The sequence below is a fragment of the Typopeltis vanoorti genome, chromosome 6 (genome assembly GCF_054136105.1).
Source record: "Typopeltis vanoorti isolate ZY-2024b chromosome 6, IOZ_Tvanoo_1.0, whole genome shotgun sequence".
Lineage (NCBI taxonomy): Eukaryota > Metazoa > Arthropoda > Arachnida > Uropygi > Thelyphonidae > Typopeltis > Typopeltis vanoorti.
In genome coordinates this window covers 3,888,001-3,912,701 of record NC_143554.1, presented here as the reverse complement: position 1 = coordinate 3,912,701, position 24,701 = coordinate 3,888,001, and the positions used below count along the sequence as shown (strand labels likewise).

Sequence of the window (24,701 nt, the reverse complement as noted above, 5' to 3'; positions counted from 1 at the left end):
GTTCTGGCGGTTTTGGTTCCACGGCAGACTCCTCTTTTGCGTCCTTTCCTGTTTATTCTGTGCAGTTCCTGTAGAATGGAAATAAACGCGTATTCAGTCCTTTGTTAAGAAGGGAGTCAAATTTTCACCATCCAAATACCGTACAGCTACCTGAGGAAAGCATCAACACTCAGCTTCTCCTCCACCCGGAAACCTTTCAATGAATTAAAGAGGAAGACAAAATCTCGTTCGTGTGTCACTCATAAATTTACAAATGCTACGGAAGTCTGGAGAATCTCAAAGTTTGTCAAATTTCTTGACTTCTCTTTCGCTTTTGATTTGGGGATTAGCGCAGACAAAACTCCTTTCGAGACCTGCCTTCTTGTGGTCGTTTAGGATTTTGCTGGATTAAGAAGCATATTTGACAAGACAATTCTTATTGCGATCATCGTTGTATAACGATTTTACGTAACAAACCGAAAACGAATAAACAAGCCAAAAGAAACGAAATTCGGGCTTGAGATGCCGTCATGACTACGCTGCTCAAATATGCAGCCGATTGGTTTGGAGATCAGAATTTACTTGCACGAGTTTAATACACGTATGGTCGCTATTCTGACTTTTGGAAATGGTCATCAGCATTACCTTTGTCATTACAAGTTTCGACGGATCGAGCTTTCTTCTGATCCTTTGCAACCGACGCGAGAATTCCAGAGGACTTCTTTCTTTCTCCTCTCGCATTAAAAACTTCCAGAATATAAACTTGCGCCACTAAATTCTGCTCGCCAAACCATTCTTCAGTGCGGTTCTGATAACTTTCTTAATTTCACTGCTAGTAGGGAAGAATCTTTTTTGTATTCGCAAACCAGGCCTTTTATTCCAGTCCTATTTGTGATCACTTCCAAATCTCTACACGAGACGGGCTTCTCTTTTTGGGGATTACTCTAACCTCAAATCTCCCTCTCTCGGATTAAACATTTCGTAAATATCGCTCCTCTCCATTTATAACGCTGTATTGTTCGTACATTTCGGTGCTCATCAGAAGAGAGCAGTTAGATTGATTGGCGACTCATCTTTCACCAATTCACGCGCTTTCTTTCACACTGACATTGATGCTTTGCTGCTCGCGTTCTCTGCAAATATTTCCACGGTCCCTGTTCCCCAGAATTGCCATCGATAAATTCCCCACTCGCTTCTGCGTGGACAGCTATTCCACAAGCCTTTTTTTCTTGTTTATCACCAGAGTTAAGCTGTACAATGCGACCATCCCACTTCGATATCTGAAGTGCACGCTCCTGTGCGCGCGCGCGCGCGCGTGTGTGTGTGTGTGTTCGAGCAGGCTGCATGCCTTTGGGCACGCAGAACTCTCGGAGTACGTCTTGTTACTTGGGCCTCGGATCGATGTGCCTGGGGGCAAATAAGAAGAAAAAATAATTGATACTTTGTCTTGACAAACGAGTGAACTTTGCCTTCCTTGTTATAACAATCAACGGAATTCATGTGAGGAACTCTCGAACTATTCTCGGTGGGATGGGGACGCTAATCACACTAGGTCACGTGCTCACTCCGCTCCTCTGACTGAGGTGCAACGTGAGGGATTAAAAATATTCGTTTTTCAGAGTTTCCAAAATGACACAATTTTTGAATAAATAAACAAAACAGGTCTTCGTGACCGGCGCTTTAAAACTACACCCATCGAAATTATTCTTTTTCTCGGCTTCGAAAATTTAATGAAAAGCACTGCAGCTCCTTTAGTGAGTGGATTTTAGGATAATCCAAATAACAGTTCGTAAAATATTTCCTCAGCATCTTAATTAAAATGAGCCTCGAATGGCGAAAGACCAGATCAGAATTCAGATCCATCCGACAACCGAAAAACGAACTTCGAAGCAACCTCAACTTGCTTCATCTCCGGTACGAGCGTCCTGAAATGCAGCGGGAGAGAACGTCGATTGCACGAAGATGTCAGAAGCAAAGTTCTTTGATCTAAAGAACTGGAAAAAGCGCTAGTTTCACACAAGACATTCCTGGTTCTCACTAAACAAGCACACGCAGTTAACATGACGCACGAGCTTCATCGCCATATTTGCTTCGGCAGTGATTACAGACAACCACAACCCAAACATTCTCCGTGAAAAACATTAAGGATAAGAAAGAGAGATGTATGAAGACGAAGAAGATTATTGTGACGGGAGGAAGGATTAAAGGCGAGCAATGGTGGGGGGGGGAGTTGAGTTACGTGTGGAAAGGGAAACCTCCAGATATTACAGTTTGAAAGCGACCGCAAAAATTAGTGCAAGTCGAGTAAAAGGAAAGGCCGAAGACTTGTTTCAGGCAGAGCAACGAGCGAGCCGTGGGAAAGACTCGGTGGGAAGATATTAAGAGTTTCGTTGGAGTAAAGAAAAGGAAGGGCGCTGCGATTTCCCTTCGTAACGAAAGTGGCCGAAGGACATCAGCCGAGTTTCATTAACACCATCAGAAACGAACAAGGATTGAATTCCATCTCAAACCATTTTTACTGAAAACGTAACGAAAGTGCATTCAGAAATGATTAGAAAATAATCAAAAGCTGTGGATTCGATGTTAACAGCAAGAAGGCGAACGCCTTCCGGGGGCATCTGAAGAGAAATTATGTCTTCAGAAAATGCGATATTTTAGGTCAGCTTAAAAAAGTCGTTGTTACCCCAATTAAAATAAATTCAGGCCAATATTAGTTTTGCCAAATTTTATAAAGTTGATTGGGAAAAAAAATGAAAAAACTGCCCAATAAACCGTTATGAATGAACGAAAGAGTGTGACGAGGACAAAAGAAAAGCTCTCTCATAAGCGTAGGAAGATTCGCTTCAATCCAATGTTTGAACTACTTGAATAAAAAATTCGAACACGACTAGAAAAATTCTGCTAAAACTTAAAGGAGAAAAATAAAGCACGCAAAAGAGAAATCTCGCTCTCTCTCTTAACGAAATTTCTTTCTTCTGTGAACGGGAGTTGGTTAACATGATGATTGGTAACATAAAGCGGGAAAAACGTGAATTCCCAGAGGGTAATGACGTCATCGATGTACTTCACGAAACGAACAACACTTGACGTACACTGTAACAGTCGTGATTTTGATCCCACAGAGGGATAAGTCCACCTTTCGTGGATTAAGAATTCCATGAATTCCAATTTACACGCAGAAATGAAGATGAGTGTAATAATCGGATTAAAAAAATGGAACGTGACCATATAAATATCGAAAAACTAAATACTGTATTATCATCAAACATAACTTAAAGTTCTTTACACAAATCGCCATTGCAGCTCTTGAACAGGAAAAATTCATAGAACACTTAAAGACTGCCTCACTTATTTCGCTATTTAAAGGAGGGAACAGAAATGAAATCAAAAATTACACACCAATATCTATACTGTCCCTCAACGGTTATTGAAATCTTAATAAAAATACGATTAAATAGCTTTCTAAATATCATATCCTTTTACGAAACTAAATCAATACGGTTTAGATCCGGATACAAAACCGAAAAAGCGCTAGCGGAGTTCCATAAGCATTTGGGCTTCTACATCGAAAGCAATTTGAAGTGAAACTCCCACATCACATTTTTAACGAATAAGTCGAGGTTCATAATTAACAGAATATATCATGTTCAAAAATTTGTAAATGAGGCATTCTTAAGATGTTTATACGATTCTTGGGTAAATTCCTCGCTGCAATATGCCATCACCTGTTGGGGCAGAGATTACTACAACAATCTGCTTCCATTAATAAGAATACGAAACAGAATAATTAGAGCCATAACCACTACCGACTTCGCACATTCAACCAACGATCTGTTTGTCATTCATAATATTCTACCATTTCAGAAACTTTATCTCTATGGTTGTCTGTTATACGTAAGAAGAAAGAACGTTGCAAGTGTTTCGGTATTATCATGTAGACTAGGGGGATTACGCTGCGGCCGAAACATGCTGGTGGTACCCAAGGCGAAGAAAGAAACTTTTCATAAATCCTTCGAATCCCTGGCGACAAGCAGCTACAATAAACTCCCAAATGAAATCAAATCGATAACCTCAGAATATGCATTCAGAAAAAGATTGAAGAACTACCTCATGGGACGAAATAATGTTGACCTTTATTTTAAACGTATATTATAAGAGATCTCTAAGACTTACATCTCAAGTCCAATTTCGATTCTAATATAGTAACAAGTATATACCCTGTTCTGTGAGCCCTCATGGATCCAGTCACTGGACTTTGCAGTGACTGGATCGAGCCAAATTAATTCTCCTGTAACCGGAATGGCTAAGACCCTTGGTTACACATAAACGAACTTACTTTATCACTAACTCACTTGAAACATTTCGTAAACCATCCGAAATGTATTTCACTCTACTCGTATATGTGAGAAAAATATTTTTATTAACTATAACAAAATAAATAGCCAAAAAATAAATGCAACCAACAGAAAATATGATAGTAATACTCGAAGTAAATAATAGAAATATTATGTACACGCGATGAGAATAATAATAAACTTTATCTTATCTTTTTCTTTTCAGAAGTGGATTTAGAGAAAACGATACCACTAAGGAGACAACTTTTCATGTGAGAAAATCTACTCAGATCTAAGAGGGAAAAAAAGCACATAAATGTCAAGAGGAGATTGAACTCACTAAGCCGTCTTCTTTTACGACAACGGTGACACGCCAGTGTTGCGAAGCCCAGTTGCCTTGAAAAGGCGAACAGAAAACTGCTCATCTGGGAAAGCAGCAGTCGAGGGATGCGCCGATTTCAGTGCGTCTGCATCTGCTATTTAATATGAGGGAGGGTTCTCCGAATTATTTTTCACGCGATGTCGTATTCGGTGACGATGCACTCGATCAGGTGCGATTGGGACATGAATTTGAAACGGAAAAAAAGTAACAATCACGAGTAGATTCCGTCACTTCAAAGAAATTGTATGAAGACAAACCACGTGCCTTTTATATTGCCCTTGGATGTACCCAACGTTTCTTTTTGGATTAAGGAAGTGAGTATAAAATGCGCACACTTAATTATCCCCCCCCCCAAAAAGGAAAGTAAAACAACAACAAAAAAAAAACTGTAAATTAATTTGTTGCTTCAACATCTCAAAACGTACATTTGCTTAAACCAGTCGTAAAATAGAGAAAGAGAGATAAATAGATAGAGAGAGAGAGAGAGAGAGAGAGAGAGAGAGAGAGAGAGAGAGAGAGAGAGAGAGAGAGAGATGTTGGCGGTGATATTGTGCTGCGTCATCAAATTAATGTAAGAAAAAAAGCAATCAATGGAATTAAGACGTTTAACCCAAAATAAAGATTTCTGACGGGCCTCCCTTCTCCATGTGGGAGATTAAAACGGCAGCGGATGCTTTTCCGCAGAATTGAAAACAAAAAAGAGATCGATCTGTCAGCGGCGAAGAAACTGGAAAGTAAATAATTGACTTCGTTGCGACGGGAATCCGAGTTCTTGTCTCCCCTCGATCCCACGCGCCTCTCTTCTCAACTTACTTAAGAGATCATTTTCTTGCGACTCCGCCTTCCGTCGTGTCCGAAGAGCCTCCGACAGTTCAATTCTCTCTCAAAAAAAGCAAAATCTTTTGTTTACCCCCCCCCGCAGTTAGGCGGTTTTCGGTACATCCGAGGGGAAGAAATTCCACGCGGAGGCGATCTTCTTGTAAAGAGAAGCCCCAACAGATCTTCCTTCAAGACAGCAGCCTTAAACCGAAAAAGCAAGCGGGGTCGTTAACTTAGATCACTCGTCATACTATTTTTTTGCTAAACGAATCTCCCCTGGGAACCAACCCTTGCAGTCAACACGACAGTTTCGTTCCTCCTCCCCCACTTCCCTTCTGTGCATTCGATTTTTACTCGTTTAAGTGGATACAAAACTTGCGCTATTCATCTAATAATTCCATCTTTTCTTACCGTTTATCGGTGGGTGGGTGGCTAAAAAATAATTTCCACGGAGAGGATTAATAACGAGAAATTCCGATTATTCGTTGCTGGTGGATGCTGCGATTTTACAACCCATAAAAGGAAACTCGAGGCAATCCTGATGATAATTATCAGGCGAAAATGCTCTTCGTTACCAAATGAGTTGCATATTTCCCGGCTGCGTCCAGCAAAAAACATCCCCCCCCCCCCCCAAAAAAAAGTCAACGCCTGCCTTTTAGATTGGGATATTTCCACGAACAAAGACGCGAATGTTTGTCTCACACAAAATCGCCAGAGCGTGAATCACTTGGAAGGTGAAGCAGACCATCTTCGAGCAAGTCGCTGGAATGGAATTAACCCCGGTATGACACGCAACACTCTCGCTGGAGAGACACGGTGAGAATTTGAAAGGCTGTTGCACGTGACGGGGCACTCGCTTACTCGCACACAAATGGAATCGTTTAAAATAATTTCACAAACGGTGTCTGTCTGTGAATTAGTTCTCATCGTGTTGCTTTGGGTATTGCTTGAATGAGCGTCCGAAATGCACGCGCAGTAACAATGTCCACCGGAATCTGTGGGAGAAGCTCTGATTGCTGTGACCAATCTTGCTTCCCATATTAACGACTCAAAGGAAAAGTGATCGGAAGGAGGACCAAAAGTCTCTCACTTCGACTGACCTTCGGTGATTTTGTGTCATTTTTAACCGAGATTTTTCGTGGCCCCAAAACGCTTTCAGTGAGGAAGCTTGCGTGTCCACAAAAAATTCAGTATTTGATCCGAGTACGATATGAGTCGCGTTAGAACGATGAGCATGGTTAATGGATCGTAATCATCAACAATGGTGACGGCACGTCATTGTCAAGCAACCAAAAAAACCTTACAGAAGACGTTCTCTATTATCCGAACTTACAGCTCGTGTTTCTCCGTTTGTAATCTTCGACATCAAGAGATAAGCGAAGCTTTTATTTTTATGGCGCACTCCTGGATCAGAACGTGTTTTTGACCGCAGCTCTTTCGAAATTAAAATTGAATTCCATGATCGCATCACGTGGAGGTGTTACCGCCCACTTTTGCTGCATTTTTGGCGCTTTAAAATCGAAATAGTAAATCGGTGGCGATGGAGGAATGAGACGGACCTCCATCGAATGTTACGGTTTAAAATCAGAGATGCGAATAAGAAGCGAAAGCGTAAAACTGTTAAAAGATGAAAAGCGGAGGAGAATAATTTCCGAAATTTCCTGGTGATTACAAATAAACCCACTCGAGGCATTTCGTCAAGGAGTATTTCCTTCGTACTATTTCGTAAGATTTGGAACTACGAAGTAACCGTCTTCGAAGCGATCACATCGGTGAACATTACGAAAAAAAAAATTGTTTTTCGCTGTATGCGCTGCCGCATTAGTTTCCGCACCCTCCAACTTGTTATCTCCGTCTGTCTGTGCGCGATCTTGTCTTGTGAGGCAGCACGCGTTAATCTCCTCTTCTCTCGCTGTCGCGAGCATTATTATGGTCCGAGCGAACCAAGTTAAATGTCGGTGACGTAACAGCAAAAAAGAGAACTCTCTAGCAACAGCGCGATCGATACTTTCCACGAAGCAGCGGGTGCTCTTTCTCGTTTCTCGTGCAAAGTAAACAGAGGGGAAGTTCTTGAAATCGGATCACCAAGAAACCGATTGAAACAGGACACCGTCGATGCCATTACAACTTCTGTTGTAATGGCATCGATGCTGCGTTTCTTGTTGAAATAAAGAAAAAGAGTTGTAGTTGGCTGCAGAGGACTATAGTGTGTGTGTGTGTGTGTGCGCGCGCCCTTTGGAACGATTACTGGCAAGAAGTTTAGAGACTGAGTTAACGTGGGCCCTTCCTCGCGTTCAACGCACGACGAAAGAAACTTGAGAACTTCGTGTGTACTTAACAAAGTGCAGAAATCTCGACAGGATTGCTTCTGCCAACCACTTTGCTCACCGAATCCAAGACGAACACTTTTCCAACTCTGAAGTTGGACTGGCACCAACCTTCCTTGGAGCAAGCTTGAACAAAACGATGAGCACTTGAAGCTGCAGTTTGCACTCTGACATCGAGCTTTATTTGCTTACATCTGATTATGAACTCTTGGACTTCCTTTCTAAAGGAGGTGAGTTAACCTGCGTTGTTCGGAGGTCGTTAAACTTTCCGAATTTTTCATCCGGCAACAGACAGAAGAGTCGGCTTCTTACTTCGACTATAATTACAGCGAAAAACCGACAGACCACTTAACCAATAGGAACAACAGAAAACAAACACAAATGTGGAAAAAAAAAAAAACGCGATGCCAGCAGAGTCATCTTAGCACTTTGCAAGAAGCAGGGCCTTATTTCTACGGAAGAATGTTCCCTTCGCGTATACCTAAAACTGTTGCTGCTGTACAGAGAGGTAACTTGAACGAAGAGGAATGGTCATAATTAATTCAGTCAGTTGTTGTGTTTATGGGGAGGGGTGGCATGAGGAGCCGTTTAAGTAATAAAATAAACGAATTTGCAAAACATCGCCTCAATCAAGACAGGTGTTACCGAGGCACGCTCAGCAGTTCTTGAATGGAGCGTGCGTTGGTTCTGACACCGCACGAAATGTTTCGGGAGAATCCTCAAGGCTTTTATTTGAAGCCTCAGCCGGATAACTGTAAAGCGAATGATCGAGCTGCTTTGATGGTAGCCACTCGGCTCCATTTGATTTGTTGGATCATCCCGTTAGCAGTCACATCAGTTCCATCCGATGCTTCAACTTATCCACTAAGATATTCCGCTCAAAATCTCCCTTTGCGACAAACGCACGCAGACCAAAGAGTCCGTTTCTGTTGCCAGCGCCTTCTTTCTTTCTTTCTGTTTTTAATACTCGTTAAAGAGCAGCAGCTGCATGAATGAATGAAAGTGTGAATTTCGGAAAGAGCGATACGCTGTTGCTTACGGAGTGGCATCGACGCAAGGGGCTTCTGATTGCAACAGGCGGTCAGAACAGCAGCAAAACTCAGAAAGGAGGAAGCTCAGAAATGCTCAGAGCCTGAAGAGGATGTCGCGGAAGAGTTTCTTTCCATTGCGATTCGCATCGCACGAAGAAAAGGGAATCAAAGTTACAAATAAGAAACACGAAGCGGATTCCTTTCACTCTGCGCACGCACCTTCGTTTCTTCAATTCTTACATTCTGTTTTAAACAAGGATTACATCATTCGGAAACCCACCCGATCCTGGTGGTACTTTTCTAAGTCATTCAGGTCTCCTCTATGCAGGGGGAGGGGAGGGGCGAAATTTATCCCCACGAAGGGATGATTGGAACGTTGCGATCGCCATTTTCGGTATAAATCCGAACTGTCACAAGCGAACCCGCGAGCACACACACACACACACGCACGAAATGAAAAGAGAGCAATTTGCTTCGTCATTCGTGTATGGGAGGGGGGGGGGATGCATCAGAGTGCACTACGTGTCGTATTTGAAAATATGAAGGAGCGGCCCGATGACTGTTTTATTTTCGGGCATGTTCGTCGTGACTCAGTCCGTCAGTATTAAACTCGAAAATTGTCTCCCCTGAAATAACATCTCGAGTAGAACGCAGCATCGAGAACTCCTTCGACATCATCGCAAATTGTAAACACCCCCGTAATATTTCGTCATTCAAATATTTCGTGACTTCCCCCCTTTAGAATGTGTTTTGTTTTATAATTCTTATTCGCATTCTGCCAAAGCGAGGAGAGTTTCTTCGAGTAAAATTAATAAAAAATAAATAAATAACACTCGGACGCAGTCGTCGTGTGTCTGCCAGGAATAAGTGGCTCTCATCGGTTCGAGAGTTTCTAAAAAGAAAAAAAGCGAGTCGAGTTTGCCTGTTCAAGAATGCCCTCGTCGAAGCAACGACTTGGAGAAAAAAATCTGTTTTTCATTTGTTTGCGATCAAAATAGAAGATTCTCCTCAGCTTTACTTCTTTGTTCATGTCGAAGAAATCGGTTTCTCAATAACGTCGTAGAAAATATTCCACGAAAAGGGGAGTAATGTTTTATTTCTTCGTTGCTTTTTTATTGCACTAGAGATGACCGCGATGCGACCTCTAGCGATAAACGAAGAACAAAGCACGACCTCTTCGCTCGGTTCAAATAAATAAATTTATTCATCGGAGATGCGTCCAAAAGCGAGCATTTTGCGACCGTCTCCTTACGACGAAGTAAATTCGGCCACGAATTAGAAACGGCTGAGCTGAAGAAGGACGTCATTCATTTTGGTGAACTTTGCTTTAGGTGGGGTATTGAAGCGCGCGATTTCTGAAAGTGAGAACATTAACAGAAAGTAAAACACCTTCCAAATATTTCAAATAATATAAACAGAAATACAGAAAAGAAGATTCACAATACGAAAAAGGGGTCAACACAACTGACCCACGAGAACTGCTCTTCTGAATCATCTTAAAAGACTGCGTAGTGATTGGTCGACCTGCTGATGGCAGCATTCCACGAAATGATACGCGAGTATGCTTGTGACACACACGACTGTCGTAACCAAATTCGGTAATAAGTTCAGGGCATTAGAAACATTCCCTGCTCCTCCTAGCAGAGGTCATTTTCCTTGCAAAATATCGTGGATGGGTCCGCTGGTAGCATGCGTGCGATCACACTACTTGATTTATCAATGACAACAAGATGAACCTCCTTATACGAGTACAGACGTGCGCAGGGGTCACACAGACGCCGCCGAAATTTAAAATCTGAACGCTTGATAAATGCTTGTCTTCACCACTTAAACACCACGGGGTAGGGGCCGTCTACGGTATTTAGGTACGAGATGAAAATAACAGGAGCACACCTTTGCATGATTACTGATGGATCGTGGATTCGTTTCTTTGGACCACCACCAGGAGGAGTTTTCACTTTACAGAAGAGAGCGGCGAAACAAACACGCGAAAAGATGGCGAAGCGACATCTACTCAAAGCCGATTTCAGCCTGACAAAGAGAATCCGTAGGTCCAGAGTAAGTTATCAAAGAGGGGCGAATGAGGGTAAAGAAGGCCCTTCTGAATGGCTGGCCGTTTATCAAACGCCGTCCTTCAATCCCGTACGCAATAACAACGTTGACGCAATATTGCTGCCATGGCCAGTCCAGCAACCCCAGCAGATTCACGGTTAACATGCTCGAAGCTACTTCCAACTAAGGAAGTAGGTTCGAGTCGTTTGCACGAATTGCAGTGCGAATCTGTACGGAAGACTAGCAAAAACGAATTCGTTCGGTCCAACCTGCTTGCTTTTCAATGCAAGTTAGCTTCCAGGGAAGAAAATAAATCTGGAAAAACGAATTCGTTTTTCCAGATTTATTTCAGCAGTGCAAATCCATCATTTTGCAGGAGAACATCACACTCGACGGGTGGCATCGCAGCATTATTTCTCGGGAAACGAGCGCACTTCCTTTCTTGACGCTAAGAAAGTAAGACAATCTCAATACGACTCGCAGATGATCCTCGCCATGGAGCTGCATCCGCGCCTGCGGTCAATGCTCTATCGCTAAGTGCACGTGCGTTCTCGGAAGCCGTTTTGTAATTCGTGCCGAGTGTCTGATCGACCAATCAATAAAGTTCTGCATCTCGAGTTACGGTGTCGCCTTTCCCTCTACTATCCATGCAAATCTGCACAAATAAAGCCGCCTTAGAAAGTAGAACTTCACAGTAAACCAGTTTGAATCCAAACTTGGATTCATTTAAAACACGAGCCCAAAATATTCATAAAATGTTTTCATTGTAACAACAGAAGTTGCAGTTGGTCCACCTCTGCAAACTTTCCGTACGAGTAGATTCTAAAGAGAATGCAAAATTAAGAAAATAAATAATAAAGCAATCGGAGACTGTTTGTGCTACGCCGAATACTTCTTCACCACCGACTTAAAAGCCTTGCTCTTAATCTATTTTGAAAAGGGAAGAATCTTGGAACCAAATCATTTCTTTGACTCCACAGTTTCAATATTACAACGGAGATCGGGGGTGTGGAGAGTGAAAAGGGGACGGGATGCTCCAGTTATTAAGATTATTATTGGAATTCTGTATGCATCAAGAGCGAGAGAGCATCGCGGATTTCGCAAGAGGTGGTTAGACAAATGCTGGATGCGACGCATCACAACAGATTCAAAACAGCACGAGAAACTGACCTTAGAAAGAAAAAATCTATTCAATCCAAAGAATATTTCCTTATGTGACCCCCCCCTCAAAAGAGGTAGGAAAACAGTGAATAAGCTAAAGGGTTTGTGATTATTATTATTATTTTAATTTGTGCTTTTCGTATAATCCAGAAGTCCTACTCTGGATCCCAAACACGAAATTTCTTCGAAGCCACTTCCGTTCTCACGGAAGCAGCGTGATGGTGCTTTCAACTGACACCTGGTGTGAGGTTGGAGGTTGTGAGGTTGTGAACCATCGCGATTAGAGACCAAAATCACTTAAATAACTGTTTTAGGTACCAAAGTACTGCTTTCAAATATTTCTGTATCGTTATTCGGTTAAAATTATGTTTTCTGAATGGTGAACGAGTTCTCTTTGAAAGTGTTCTGCTCTCTCTCTCTCTCTCTTTCTCTCTCTCTTCAGCCACATTCTGATTGGAATGTAAAGAAGAGCTCGTTGCTTATGAAGCCACTTACGAACTTCACCTTTTGCTCAGCACGCACGGAATGCACTCAACACGACGATGGCGAGAGCGGCTGCCCACTGATTTCAAATGTCGAGATTGAAAAGAGCGCGCATGCTCGCTCGCTTAGGGGAATGAAAAGGCATTGGGGACCTCACTTTTTGGTTTAAGAAAGCATTAAGAATTTTGAAATTGTTGAATTGGAGAAACGTAAGACTCGCTGGCCTGAAGGTCTTTGGGCTTTTCCACGTTCGGTCGTGAAGAAAAACTTTTGTGTCGAAACACTGGCGTGCGAATACAAAGTGCGAGGGAAGGAAGAAGACAAACTCGCTTTGGCTGGTGAGGTCCAGATATAAAGTTATCAGCTCTTCTTCTTCTTCCCTACATTTCTGCAGGGAAGGAGTGTCCAAAGCACATCTTGTGAACCTCAACCGCTGCATGCCAGATAAAGTTCTCGTTGGATCCATCTTACTTTTCCATTTCAGAAATAAAAGTGAAAGAAAAATGAAAATGATAAAAGACAGAAGAAAAATGATGATGGCCAGCTCGTGCGCAACTCCTCTCCTAAGTGCCAACCAATACAGTTCTACTCAGGATTTCGAACGCTTCATTTTGTTAAAATTGGGACAAAAACGGAGCGATAAGTCAAAAACTGCAGATCGTTTCGAAAGGGCCACCTGCAGTTAGTGGAGAATTGAAGATTATTTCTTACTGTCAAAAAAAAAAAAAAAAAAAAAAATTCTCTGTTTCGTACATTCTTATTTCAGAATTCTGCGCTGATCGCCGGACGACACTTCTGTGATTCTCAGTTACGCGAAGGATCCTCATTTCACAATCGTTTTCTGTGTCATTGAGGGGCACTTTGTGAAGGGGGGGGGAGGTATTTGGTTTAGTCCCGTGCGATTTTCGCTCCATGAAAAGTGATGCATCACAAGGAACAGTAAGTACGCCAAACTCTTCCTAAAACTTAGGAAGGGGGGGGGGGATTGTCAGAAAAATTCCTTGAAGTATTAAAATTTTCAGTCGAAGAGGAAATAATCAGAACTCGGATTCAAATTTTTTCTTTAGGCTAATTGAGTTGCGAATTTTGATGTTTTGTAGCACGTGCGAAAAGATTTACCTCAAAACCACCCGACAAGCCGCTAAATAGAAGCTGGTTTCTCCACCACGCCAATGCTCCTGCTCTCTGCAGCTTGGCTGCTCCTCAGCCATTCAAAGTACTCGTCTCGTGCTTCTCCTTTGATTGCTTCATTTCACGTGTTATGACAGTTACTGAGCAGAAGCAACACTTGCCGCCAGGGACAGAACCGAAGGGACAAGCACACACGAAGACGCGTCTTAAAATATAATAAAAAAAAGGGGAACGAGTACGGGGAGGTTGAAGGAACGCTCGTGAGTGTGGCTCTCCTAACACCGATTAAAAAACCCAAACAAAATAACTCATTCTTGGATTTATTTTTTACGCTGCTTATAAGTCACGAGCCAGCGTCACAGTACGACGAAGAGATTGCCATTGAAATCCGTTCTGTTCTACTGGATATCCGACGGAGGTCAAAATGCAGGAGGTTAACGGGAACTATTATCTCGAGAAAGAAACTCAATTAAGCGAATTTCCATCACGTGATTTCTTATTGTTAACCGTTAAATGCGCAGTCGAGGACGAAACTGGCAGCGATCCAAGCGACTTCGTCGGTCACCTCTCCCTGCCGAAATAAGCTTTCCAAAACTCGAAGAATTTGAACCTCAGCCGTCTAGAAAATGTTTTAACTAAATGGGGTGAATCGGCGTTTTTTTTTTTTTAAACTTTTGTATTTTATTTATCACCACGTGCAGTCCAAGCGAAACCAGTGATGGGAATGATCCCGCAGAGAGCGCTCATTTGCTGACATGTTTCGCGTGATCGTGGAAGGGTGTCGCTTCATTGACTTTAAATTAAACGCAATTTTGATCTCCGGTAAACACGCGAAATCCCGTCTAACATGAGCGACTGCTCATGCGTGGCTCAGTCAAGGATGTGCATCCACTGAAGGGATTTCTTTTCCTTTTCTGAATTGCTGCGAGGGATTTCGCATTTGAAATGAAAAGGTTTTTAATTGTCTCCTCTTTCACGGTTTGCTTCTTCCATTCAAACGAGGCACGTGCCTTACGACGACGAATTCGGTTTTGTGAGTGACATTTCGGGAAGAGAATGCGCCTCGTACGCTTCCGCATATGACTCAGCTTTTAACTCGTCGAAAGCAAGTGCAGTGAAAACCCAGTAAGGGAACAAACAGCTGGGGTGGGGGAAAAATCCAGATTCTTCGGCTGCGCATTTATCTCAATCCCGTTTAAAAATTCAGCATTTCGGAATTCACACGAGGAGGCGCGATCGCTGCTTTTTTCATAGCAATGTGAACGAGTAGGAATCAGTTTGCAGCACGAGAAGAGATCGCGTTTCATTGCCTGCAATGCAGAAAACTTGCAAATAAGTGCGACTGCTTTTTGAATAAGAAAGTGAACTCCATTCTGAAAAAAAGTGGGCTAATCATAAAGGGGGAGGATGTGGGTCACCTCGAATTGTTTACGTCGCATAAAACGAACTTTGCGAACCATAAAGGCCTTCTACCATACTGTCCACGATGTTATTTCATTATAGCGTGATGGAATTCATAAAAAAATCATAATTTTATTTCATAATCAATTTACTTATTTTCAGTATTCGAGATTTTTTTAATCCGCTTTCCGATCGGCACCGCAAAAACGATCGTCCACAAAATGCACGTTTCTAACTCCGAATTGCAGAGACATCTACACTGAAACACACTGTTTCGCACAATAATACAAATGTTTTGGTTTAGCGTCACAAGATGGCGGAAATTGCTTGCCTCACATTCCGTCAGGTCGAATGGGAAGGAAGTCCGACCTGCACAGAGCAGTCACAGAAATCATCATTCCACTCAAACGTCTCATCTACTTCCTAAGCCCCCCGGGTCACAGCAGATGTAAGAAAGCAGTTGAAGAATGCAGGTGACTTGCAACGACAACCTTCAACTTCACACTGCGCCTGTGCTGAAACACACAATTAATGTCGAACAGCATTTCCAAATCCAACTTCCAAAGCCCAACGGTAGAAAACTCGCCTCCTTTCCAAATGGAAGCTTCTGGTCCTTACAAAGCTATTGAATGCAGCTTCTGTTCGTCATCTTATGCAGGTTTCTCGTCTCACAGAATGCCCTTCTTCAACCACTCCAAACGTCGTGTCCTTCGGCACCACAAAGGTACCAAGTGCAATGACCTTCGAATACTCATCCTTTCCGTGGTCTGACCGTGATTGACATTGGTCTGACTATTCATAATTCTGAGAAGCTGACCTATCTTGGAAGATTCTTCTCACATTTCGGGTGATGCATAAAATCCTAAGGATTCTCGATCATATAAAGAGAAGGGCGATCCGCTTTATAGGTGACCCTTCCCTCAGAGACTCCCCTCAATCACTTTCCCATAGGCGCTCTGTTTCTGCACGGTGCCTTTTTATAGATATTTTCACCGGCATTGCGCCTCTGGAAAGGTCACTGCCCTTCTTACACTTTCTTCTAACCATAGAAGAACTAGTGCCAATTCCAGACACACCAAACAATCTTCTCATCCTCCTCCTTCATTCTACCCACCTCTATTCCTTGGAACAATCTATAATATGCTTGTACTATTCCTGAGTAAATTCCTCGCTGCATCACCTGTTGGGGCGGAGACTATTACAACAATCTGCTTCCATTAATAAGAATACAAAACTGAATAATTAGAGCCATTACCACTACTCACTTCGCGCATTCAACCAACGATCTATTTGACATTCATAATATTCAACCACTACAGAAACTTTATCTCTGTGGTTGTCTGTTATACGTAAGAAGAAAGAACGTTGCAAGTTTCTCGGTATTATCATGTAGACTATGGATTGCGCTGCGGTGGGAACATGCTGGTGGTACCCAAGGCGAAGAAAGAAACTTTTATAAATCCTTCGAACCCGTAGCGACAAGCAGTTACAATAAACTCCCAAATGAAATCAAATCGATAACCTCAGAATATGCTCTCAGAAAAAGATTGAAGAACTGCCTCATGGGACGAAATAATGAGGACCTTTATTTTAAACGTATATTATAAGAGATCTCTAAGACTTACTTCTCAAGTCCAATTTCGATTCTAATATTGTAACAAGTATATACCCTGTTCTGGGAGCCCTTATGGATCCAGTCACTGGACTTTGCAGTGACTGGATCGAGCCAAATTAATTCTCCTGTAACCGGAATGGTTACAGGAGAATTAATGTAACCAAGGAGTGCCCCTTGGTTACACATAAACGAACTTACTTTATCACTAACTCACTTGAAACATTTCGTAAACCATCCGAAATGTATTTTACTCTACTCGTATATGTGAGAAAAATATTTTTATTAACTATAACAAAATAAGTAGCCAAAAAATAAATGCAACCAACAGAAAATACGATAATAATACGTGAATTGAATAATATAAGCATTATGTACACGTGATGGGAATAATAATAAACTTTATCTTATCTATCTATCTAACAATCTCTTTCATACTGTTTTTCCCACTGAATGCAGCCTTTAACTTTAAGAAATATAACAGACTACTTCTTTTTTCTTAATCACTTACCCACCCGTGGCGCTGTAGTGTTGGTCTAGCAGCTTTTATTCTGTGGGGTTATCGTAAAAAAACAGTTTTCTCTCTGTCATTCTGATGTCACCGCTGTTGTAGCACCTGAAATAGAGTTGACCTCCGTCATTTCTCTTTTCCTTCAAATCCCACTTAGGTGGCGAAGGTAAATCGCCTCCTTCCATGCCAGTAAGGAGTGCCCCTTGTGGGTTTAACCAAAAAGCTGGCAGAAGAATACCCAATAATTTGGACACTTAACGTCTTCTGGTTCCGAAGGTATTTCCCCAGTAGTATTGTGTTGTGCCCCTTATCCTCCATCGCCTCTTCAGTTTTCCATGCTGTTGGCACTTATCCCCATATCATCCCCATATACTTATCACATATCCAAAGAAGGGAGAAAAATGCCGTCCAACTACTGAATAATCGCCGTCAGCTGAATTCTCCAAAGTAATAGAGAAAGTTATTAATAGTCAAATCAGCTGTCACCAGTGCCGTTTTAGATTCTGCAGGCCTTCATCAGCCACCATTGGACGCCTATGAAAGCATTAGGAGAAAATGGCCTCTTGCCCTTGACATTTCAAGGCTTTTGATCGTGTTTGGAATCGAGTCCTGCTTAGCAAATTGCCTTCCTTCTGTCTGCCTACTTGGATAGCTCGCTTTCTCGCTGGTATTTCAATGCGTGTCATGGTGGTTGGCTCCTTCTCTTCCAGCTTCACCAAGGCACGAGTGCCTCGGGCTGTTCTCTCACTTATCCTCTATTCAGAATTTGCTAACGATAAACCGTGTGGTGCTAAGACACACCGAAGTTTCAACATCATCTGCGACTATGCCTTAAATACTGATCTGCATATCATCCTTTACCTTTAGGGAAAACCTGGTCGCCTCCAATGCTACCAAATGCAGTCCTGCCTTTTCTCTCACAAAAGGGACCTCAATGAACCTTCGCTTATCTTCAACAATACACCACTCACCAGAGTGGATGTGGTGTCACCGATTGGATTCATGTATGTACTTTCAGCTTCTCCTTGCATAAACACGTCCCATCGGAGCTTCCTCAGCCTCTAAAAACTAGACATTCCTTTCTACTCAAGAAGCAGTTTTACACCCAGCCATCTACTAACCCTATTTACATTCCCAATCCACCGTCCTTAGAACGCTATGCCCACATTTGGGGAGGTGCACCTAAAACCATAAAAATTCTTGATGCTGTCCAGAGGAGAGCAGTTTGGCTCATAGCTGAACCTTCCCTAACAAGCTCACTTCAACTTCTATCTCACAGTCGCAATGCTTCCGCTGAGTGTGTCTCTTCTACACGGTCGCTGCTCCAGTTAAATGGCAAAGTTCATTCCTCCACTTGCTGTTAGGCATCTTAAAACAAGAGCAGCTGCCGTCCACCGTTCCTTTTCAGTACAACACTGCAAACACTCCCATCTTCATGCTTTGTAACAAATAGCCTTTTGAAAAAAAGAAAAAAAGTTTAGATATTTAACTACGCCCTTTTTCTGCAATGCATGTGAAAATGTGGAGAAATAAATACCCCCTTCCCCCTTGTGGAAACGCCCCAGCTTCTCTCCGCGTAACATACTCACTTTTATTTCAGAAGCATTTGGAAAAGATTTTTGGCATCCGCGAAAAAATGTGTTTTGCAGAATTCGGGGATTTGTCTTAAGTGAACCTCACGCAGTGCATGAAAGACGGCGATGCTTGTTTATGGGTTACTCAATAGAAAAACTTGCTCCGGAGACCAAACAGGGAGCACTTTTCCAAGCCATTTCGGGGATCCAGTAGACAAAGCCGCTCGCATCGGACGACGAAATTCGTTTGCGAAGTTTGTATGTGTCAGTTGTAAGATGCAAATATTACTACAAAATCGGTTCGAATCCCGCGTTGAGTTGATATCAGAAGCGCCACCCGTTCTATTAACCAGGACGGAAAATTTGGAAACAGTTAAATATTGGAGAGGTGACCCTGTAATTGTCAGTGAAGGGTTTATTACTTCAGTGAGGTCTTTCACCCCCGTCCCCGACTGCTGTTTTAACGCGTAAATGTAGGCAGAAGAGACAAAAACACCGAAAAATGGAAATGAGGTAAAGGAAATCGAAACCCCCCCCCCCATTGCTAATGTAGTTAAACGAGGGCAGGGGTTACGTTAAGCAGGTGGACTTTTCAATTCGCGGAATGTGTCGTGTAAACACGACAACATCCGTCTTTATTTCGTTCCAAAACCTTGTCTACACAAGACGTGCAAACAGGAAACAATTTTTTTTTTTAAATTTCAGAAACGAAGTCCCTCCGCACTTCTTTCAAGATTCCGAGTGCTTTCCCTCAGAGCGAGAGCGTTGGTTTTGCGCACCCACCAACGACATCGACGGAAATAATTCATCTCCGTCAACAGCACAAGTTTTGGGATTTAGCAAGCTCTTTGCAGCGATCGGAAAAGAAACGAAAAGATTCCGAGACCACACTCGGTTAACATTCGCTCTAAAAACCCTTCCTGTTGTATTGCCTTAAGGGGGTTTCGCAATAAAGCAAGCTAAAATGTTCCGAGTTTAAAAATAAATTCCGCGCAATCTTCCTCGCTGCTGCCAAATTGCGGGGGAGGGGATGGATGACGTTTACTCTGGATGAGTCGTCAATCATTATTGAAATTCCATCGGTATTCAAATAATAATTTGAATATTCAAAGGCTGTTTAGGTGTGTGTGGTTCAAATTTGGTTCAGACAATACATTTCAAAATGAATTTGAATCATGAAGGGGGGGGGGCATTCCACCAAGACGGTCCTTTAAACAGGGAGGCGGAAACTGGGCGAACGTGTCCTATCACGTTTTGGTGGTAACTTTTATTTTATTGTATTTTTTATTTTATCAGTATATGCGTATTTACATTTACATTACGCACGTGCATATTTACGCTTTTTCTTAAGAAGTGAGTTCTGCATGAAACGTTATTCGCACGTTACTGTAATGGTGCAGAGTGGGGGGGGGTGCTTTAGAATGCTGCAATATGAATCTCAGGGAGCGATATGATCGGTCCAAGATGGGTGGGTTATTCTGCATGTGTGCACATTGAATATTGGCGAAACCACTCCGCCAGTCTATTTGCGTTTTTTCTGGGTAAAAGTAAGAAACATTTTGGCGTCAAGAAATAGACTTCCTCCTCTCTTAAAGGTTCTTCCTGAGCTCTCCCTTAAGAGAGTTCAAGATTCTTGTTGCCAGAATTGTGAAATGATACTTTTCTTTTGCCTGAGCTATTTGAAAATGACCATCACGAGGGTGCAGCGCTGGTCATTGATGGTTACACAATGTGTACACGTTGAACAGTTTCCAATTGGAAGCAGAATGGTATCTACTTGGCAGGATAGCTTCAGTGATGAGAAAACTATTCCCATCTCATCAGCATAGTTGATTAGGTTTCCTTTCAATTCCACTGAACACACGTAGTTTATAGAGATCGGGAATAAGACAAGTCCTAAAACTGGACTTGAGGAACTCCAGTTTTGATCACATAAGGCGCCGTTTATTTGCACTGTTTGCCTCCTGTTTTCTAAATAAGATTGAAACCATAGGTGAAGCTTCCCCTAATTCCGACAGCATATGCAGTGTTTTTTTTTAATAGTATAACATGGGCGTAGTGCCCAATGGCTTCTTCCGTATTATGTCTCTGAAAATAATTGATGTTTTTGACTGTTGTTAATGCTCTTTTATGAGAGTTCAGTAAATTTTAGCAAGCTTCTTCAGTGTTAGGTTTTTCGAGGAATCTGTACTGATTTTTATTGAAGAAGTTCACTGAATTTAGAAAACGAGTACGTCTTTTTTTTCATTGCGAGTTCGCGGATATTTGAGAGAACTGGTAGAATAGAGATTGGTCTGTAGTCTGCGAATTTGCTGATATCCCTTTTTTTGTAGATAGGTGGTATAAACTGTTGCTTTTCTATGAATTCACCAGTCGAGAAGGATTTGCTTATGATTTGAATGGAAAATCTTGGGTGGTATTAAGTTACATTTTGTATCATTCTTACAGCTGCTCCATCACATCGTACAGCATTGTTGATGTTGAGTTTGCTTGCCGTTAGTTGCAGTTTTTTAAATTTCGCTTCGTTGACTGTTTCATGCGAGCCTTCTCAAGAATGTCATTTCTAGAATGGCGTTGGAAGATCACCCCGTACGCCCACATTTATTACAATTCGTTTCATGTCTTAATGAAGCATCTTTCACAGAAATCTGAAATTTTTGAGAAAGCACTTCCTGGAATCCTCCTTCTACAACTCCTCCAGAAAGCGCCCCACACTGCATTCGAGTAGGCAAGCGTGGTCCTTCTTTCATCGGACACAGCGAACTGATTTTTTATTTTACTTCGTCGCTCGATGGACTATTCCGGAGATGTCTTCCCTTCTCGATGCCGCTTGCCAGCCACCCACCAGCAAGAATCAGCAACGGATTCCGTCTTGTGGCGCTGTGATGAACAGCACATGACGCAACCTGTTTACTGGGAGGAGGAGGTGACTTTTTCAGAAATGAATGTCTTGCATTTTTATATTAAGGGCATCTTAGAAAGGAGTCAGAGAGAGTCGAGAAAGCTTTGTTAAGCTACTCGTACATTAGTCATATGACTAATCTCTGCAGCAATTCTTCCACTTCTCTAAGCGCGCACTCAAGCTTGGAAATTCGCCGCTCTTTCTGGAAATGCACTTCGATGAAAGTGCGTGGCAAACACGTCGACTTCATTCGAAGGCTGCTCGCAGGGAAGCACCAAGCAGCAGCTTACATTCGGATCGAAGTGACTGCTCACGGACATCCAGAATAATTGGGTCTTTAATTAACGAGAGTTTTTTTTTTTCTTATTCTCTCCGTTGCATATTTGCGCCCGTTGTCTCGTGAGTCCATTTCTGCGTGCACCCAATTCGTGTCTGATTGAGTCCCTAAAGCACAGAATTCTTTCTGATCTTCACCAGAAAGCCACTGCGTTTTGGATAGCGAAAACGTTTGGCCTTGCTGAAGAGGAATACGAGCCACTGTAGCAAGTTACAAACTGAACTAGGTCCTCATTATCGAGATTGAATCTGTCTTTTAAGAACAAGAGGCGCTTAAATATCTGGTTGGTTGGATGTGTCCCTCCGTCACCACTAAGGTCCCTTTCAGAGTTTTTTCCTGAGTCAGAAATCAACTCAAATTAAAGCGAAGATGAGAGATTTCCTCATAAGAATGATTCCACTTGCGGAAGTAGGATGCGATCCTCCTCCACAAAGGGACAAAGACGGCTGCTAAGTGTGGTGGCAACTGCAATCTGGACAGAGAAGCATGCAGGGGTAGTAGTTCTCCGGAGTCATTGCCGGTTGCTACTCAAACGAAATGAAAAGTGTTGCCAAAGAAATCAAATCCCTACTGCGTGAGTGAGCGTAGGGAATTTGAGATCTTTTGTGACTACGACGAATTTCTCTCGGCAGCACTTTCCAAGGCATTTCGTGGAGTCAACTTGTTTCGGTTGCTAGCATTACTCACGCGCAATATGTCGAAAAATTATTAAAGAAGGCATAAAAGAGAGGTGCTGGAAAAAGTCTTTCGCTATTAAAACGCAACGCGGAAGGATATTCCGTTACAACCACATTAAAAACGTTTGGCCATTTTGATCACTGCGCAGGAAAAAGTGCGAAATGCCCACTTGAATTTGATTAACAGAAAATCTTACGAACTGCAAATGGAGAAGATGGTGATCGCCGAAAGCCACTTCACACCACCCATTAGTTGTTCTGTTGTTGATTAACTATGTGTGTGTGTGTGTGTGTGTGTGTGTGTGTGTGTGTGTGTTCTCTGGCTGATCTGTCTACGCTGCGAGAGAGATTCCACCCCCATCAACACGCTGATTCACGCCATGACGAGAATCGAACCCGCATGTCTGCCAAACAAATGACAAGAAACGCTTATATTATTATTATTATTATTATTATTATTATTATTATTATTATTATTATTATTATTATTATTATTATTATTAGTGACAGCATTCGTAGATATAAATTCCCTTGTGGTCTTCTGGCTACGACTTCTTACTTCGATTCCAAATGTTATTTGTAAGAACACAAATTGAGTTCGGGAAAATTTGCGAGTCTTCCGCTCTGAATTTATAACTTCCTGATAGAAAATCAATAAAGAAAAGTGCAATAATATTACTTACCGCTGATATTCGAAACATTTTCATACGCGTAAAAACACTCGACTTCGCTCTGCAGCAGCACAAACCCGTCCGACGGCACAGGACCTTCGCGAAGGTCCGATGCGGAGATGTTTGTAGAATCCATTGTATCGGGAAAGTAATTTGGTCACGTAATAGCCCGCATTCTGCTCGAGCAGTGCATGCTGAGGAATATTTATCCCCGTTTCTTGTTGCACGCGTTACGAAACACCTTAAGTGCCCTTGCATCTACAGTCAAATGATTCGGTCGGATATTGATTTCGTTTTTTTTTTCTCCCTTCGGCGAAACCCCAACTGCTGCTGCTGCTGTACGTCGTCAGCGTGAGTACAGAGACGCGCCACCTAGTGGAGGAAAAGAACTTCACCTTCCCTTGTAAAGTTAACGAGACAATAACCGTTTTATACGAACGAAACAGCTCGCCACAAGAAAGCAGCGGAAACTGAAACGCGGCCGTGTTGACAAATTCAACAGCTTTTCTTTCTCTGGAGCCGCTACTAGTCCTAAGAAGAGCGAGCAAGAGAGAGAGAGAGAGAGAGAGAGAGAGAGAGAGAGAGAGAGAGAGAGATCACGGACACTTTGTGTGGCGCTCTAAAAATAAAGCGCCTTTGCGCGATGTATCACTTACTGGCTCTTTTGAAACCTCGAATTTCAGGCCGAATTTGATATTTGGGAAAGGGACGGGCGCACTCAAAGGGAACGTGTCTCGTTAATTAACTTGACGAGCATTTCGACAGTTTGACGTGCCACAGTCTGGAAACCTTCACAACTCTACTTTCGTATCTTTCTCCTATCGTGTGTTCCGTGTGGCTCGCGTCTCATGACACGAGCCATTTATCATGCAAGCCGCATTGTTATTGCGAAGGAAAGCGAGATGTTGTTTCGTTCTGTGAGTGCGAATCACAGATGTTATTGTTAGATAAAAGGCTCCCTCGACACAAGACAGCGTAACGCAATCGAAGTTGAAACCAACTCCTCAGCAAGCAATATCGAATTCGACATTTTTTATAATTAAATGAACTGTTTCTGATGCTGTGTTTCCTAATGTGAAAAGGCAAAGTAATCTCCTCGTACAACAGACGCGCCGCAAATTGATAAATAAATAAAATAAATATTGATTGATTTAATATAAACGATTTGTCCACGTTGTTATCTTCGCGCGTGCAATCACTGCGTCGAGTGCAGAGAAGAGCCGAGTTGGGTTCTTTTATCCGCACTCCACTTGTTTCGCGATTCTTTGGCAGGACGGGCTTCCTTGAAGTGCGGCATTTGAGGTCGTTACGAAGGCT

The 24,701-nt window shown here is 42.4% G+C and overlaps 1 protein-coding gene across 2 annotated transcripts in view; it reads right to left on the bottom strand.

The window, feature by feature from the left end:
* LOC150105254 (corticotropin-releasing hormone receptor 1-like) overlaps nucleotides 1-23,677 on the bottom strand; it is a 120,860-nt gene extending 97,183 nt beyond the window's left edge. For both annotated transcript variants that reach the window (XM_090394650.1, XM_090394651.1), the window contains exon 1: nucleotides 23,397-23,677. In XM_090394650.1, the coding sequence (XP_090250776.1) occupies nucleotides 23,397-23,520 (124 nt within the window). In that variant the 5' untranslated portion in view covers nucleotides 23,521-23,677. The remainder of the gene's footprint in view (nucleotides 1-23,396) is intronic.
* Between the last annotated feature and the right edge of the window lie 1,024 nt (nucleotides 23,678-24,701).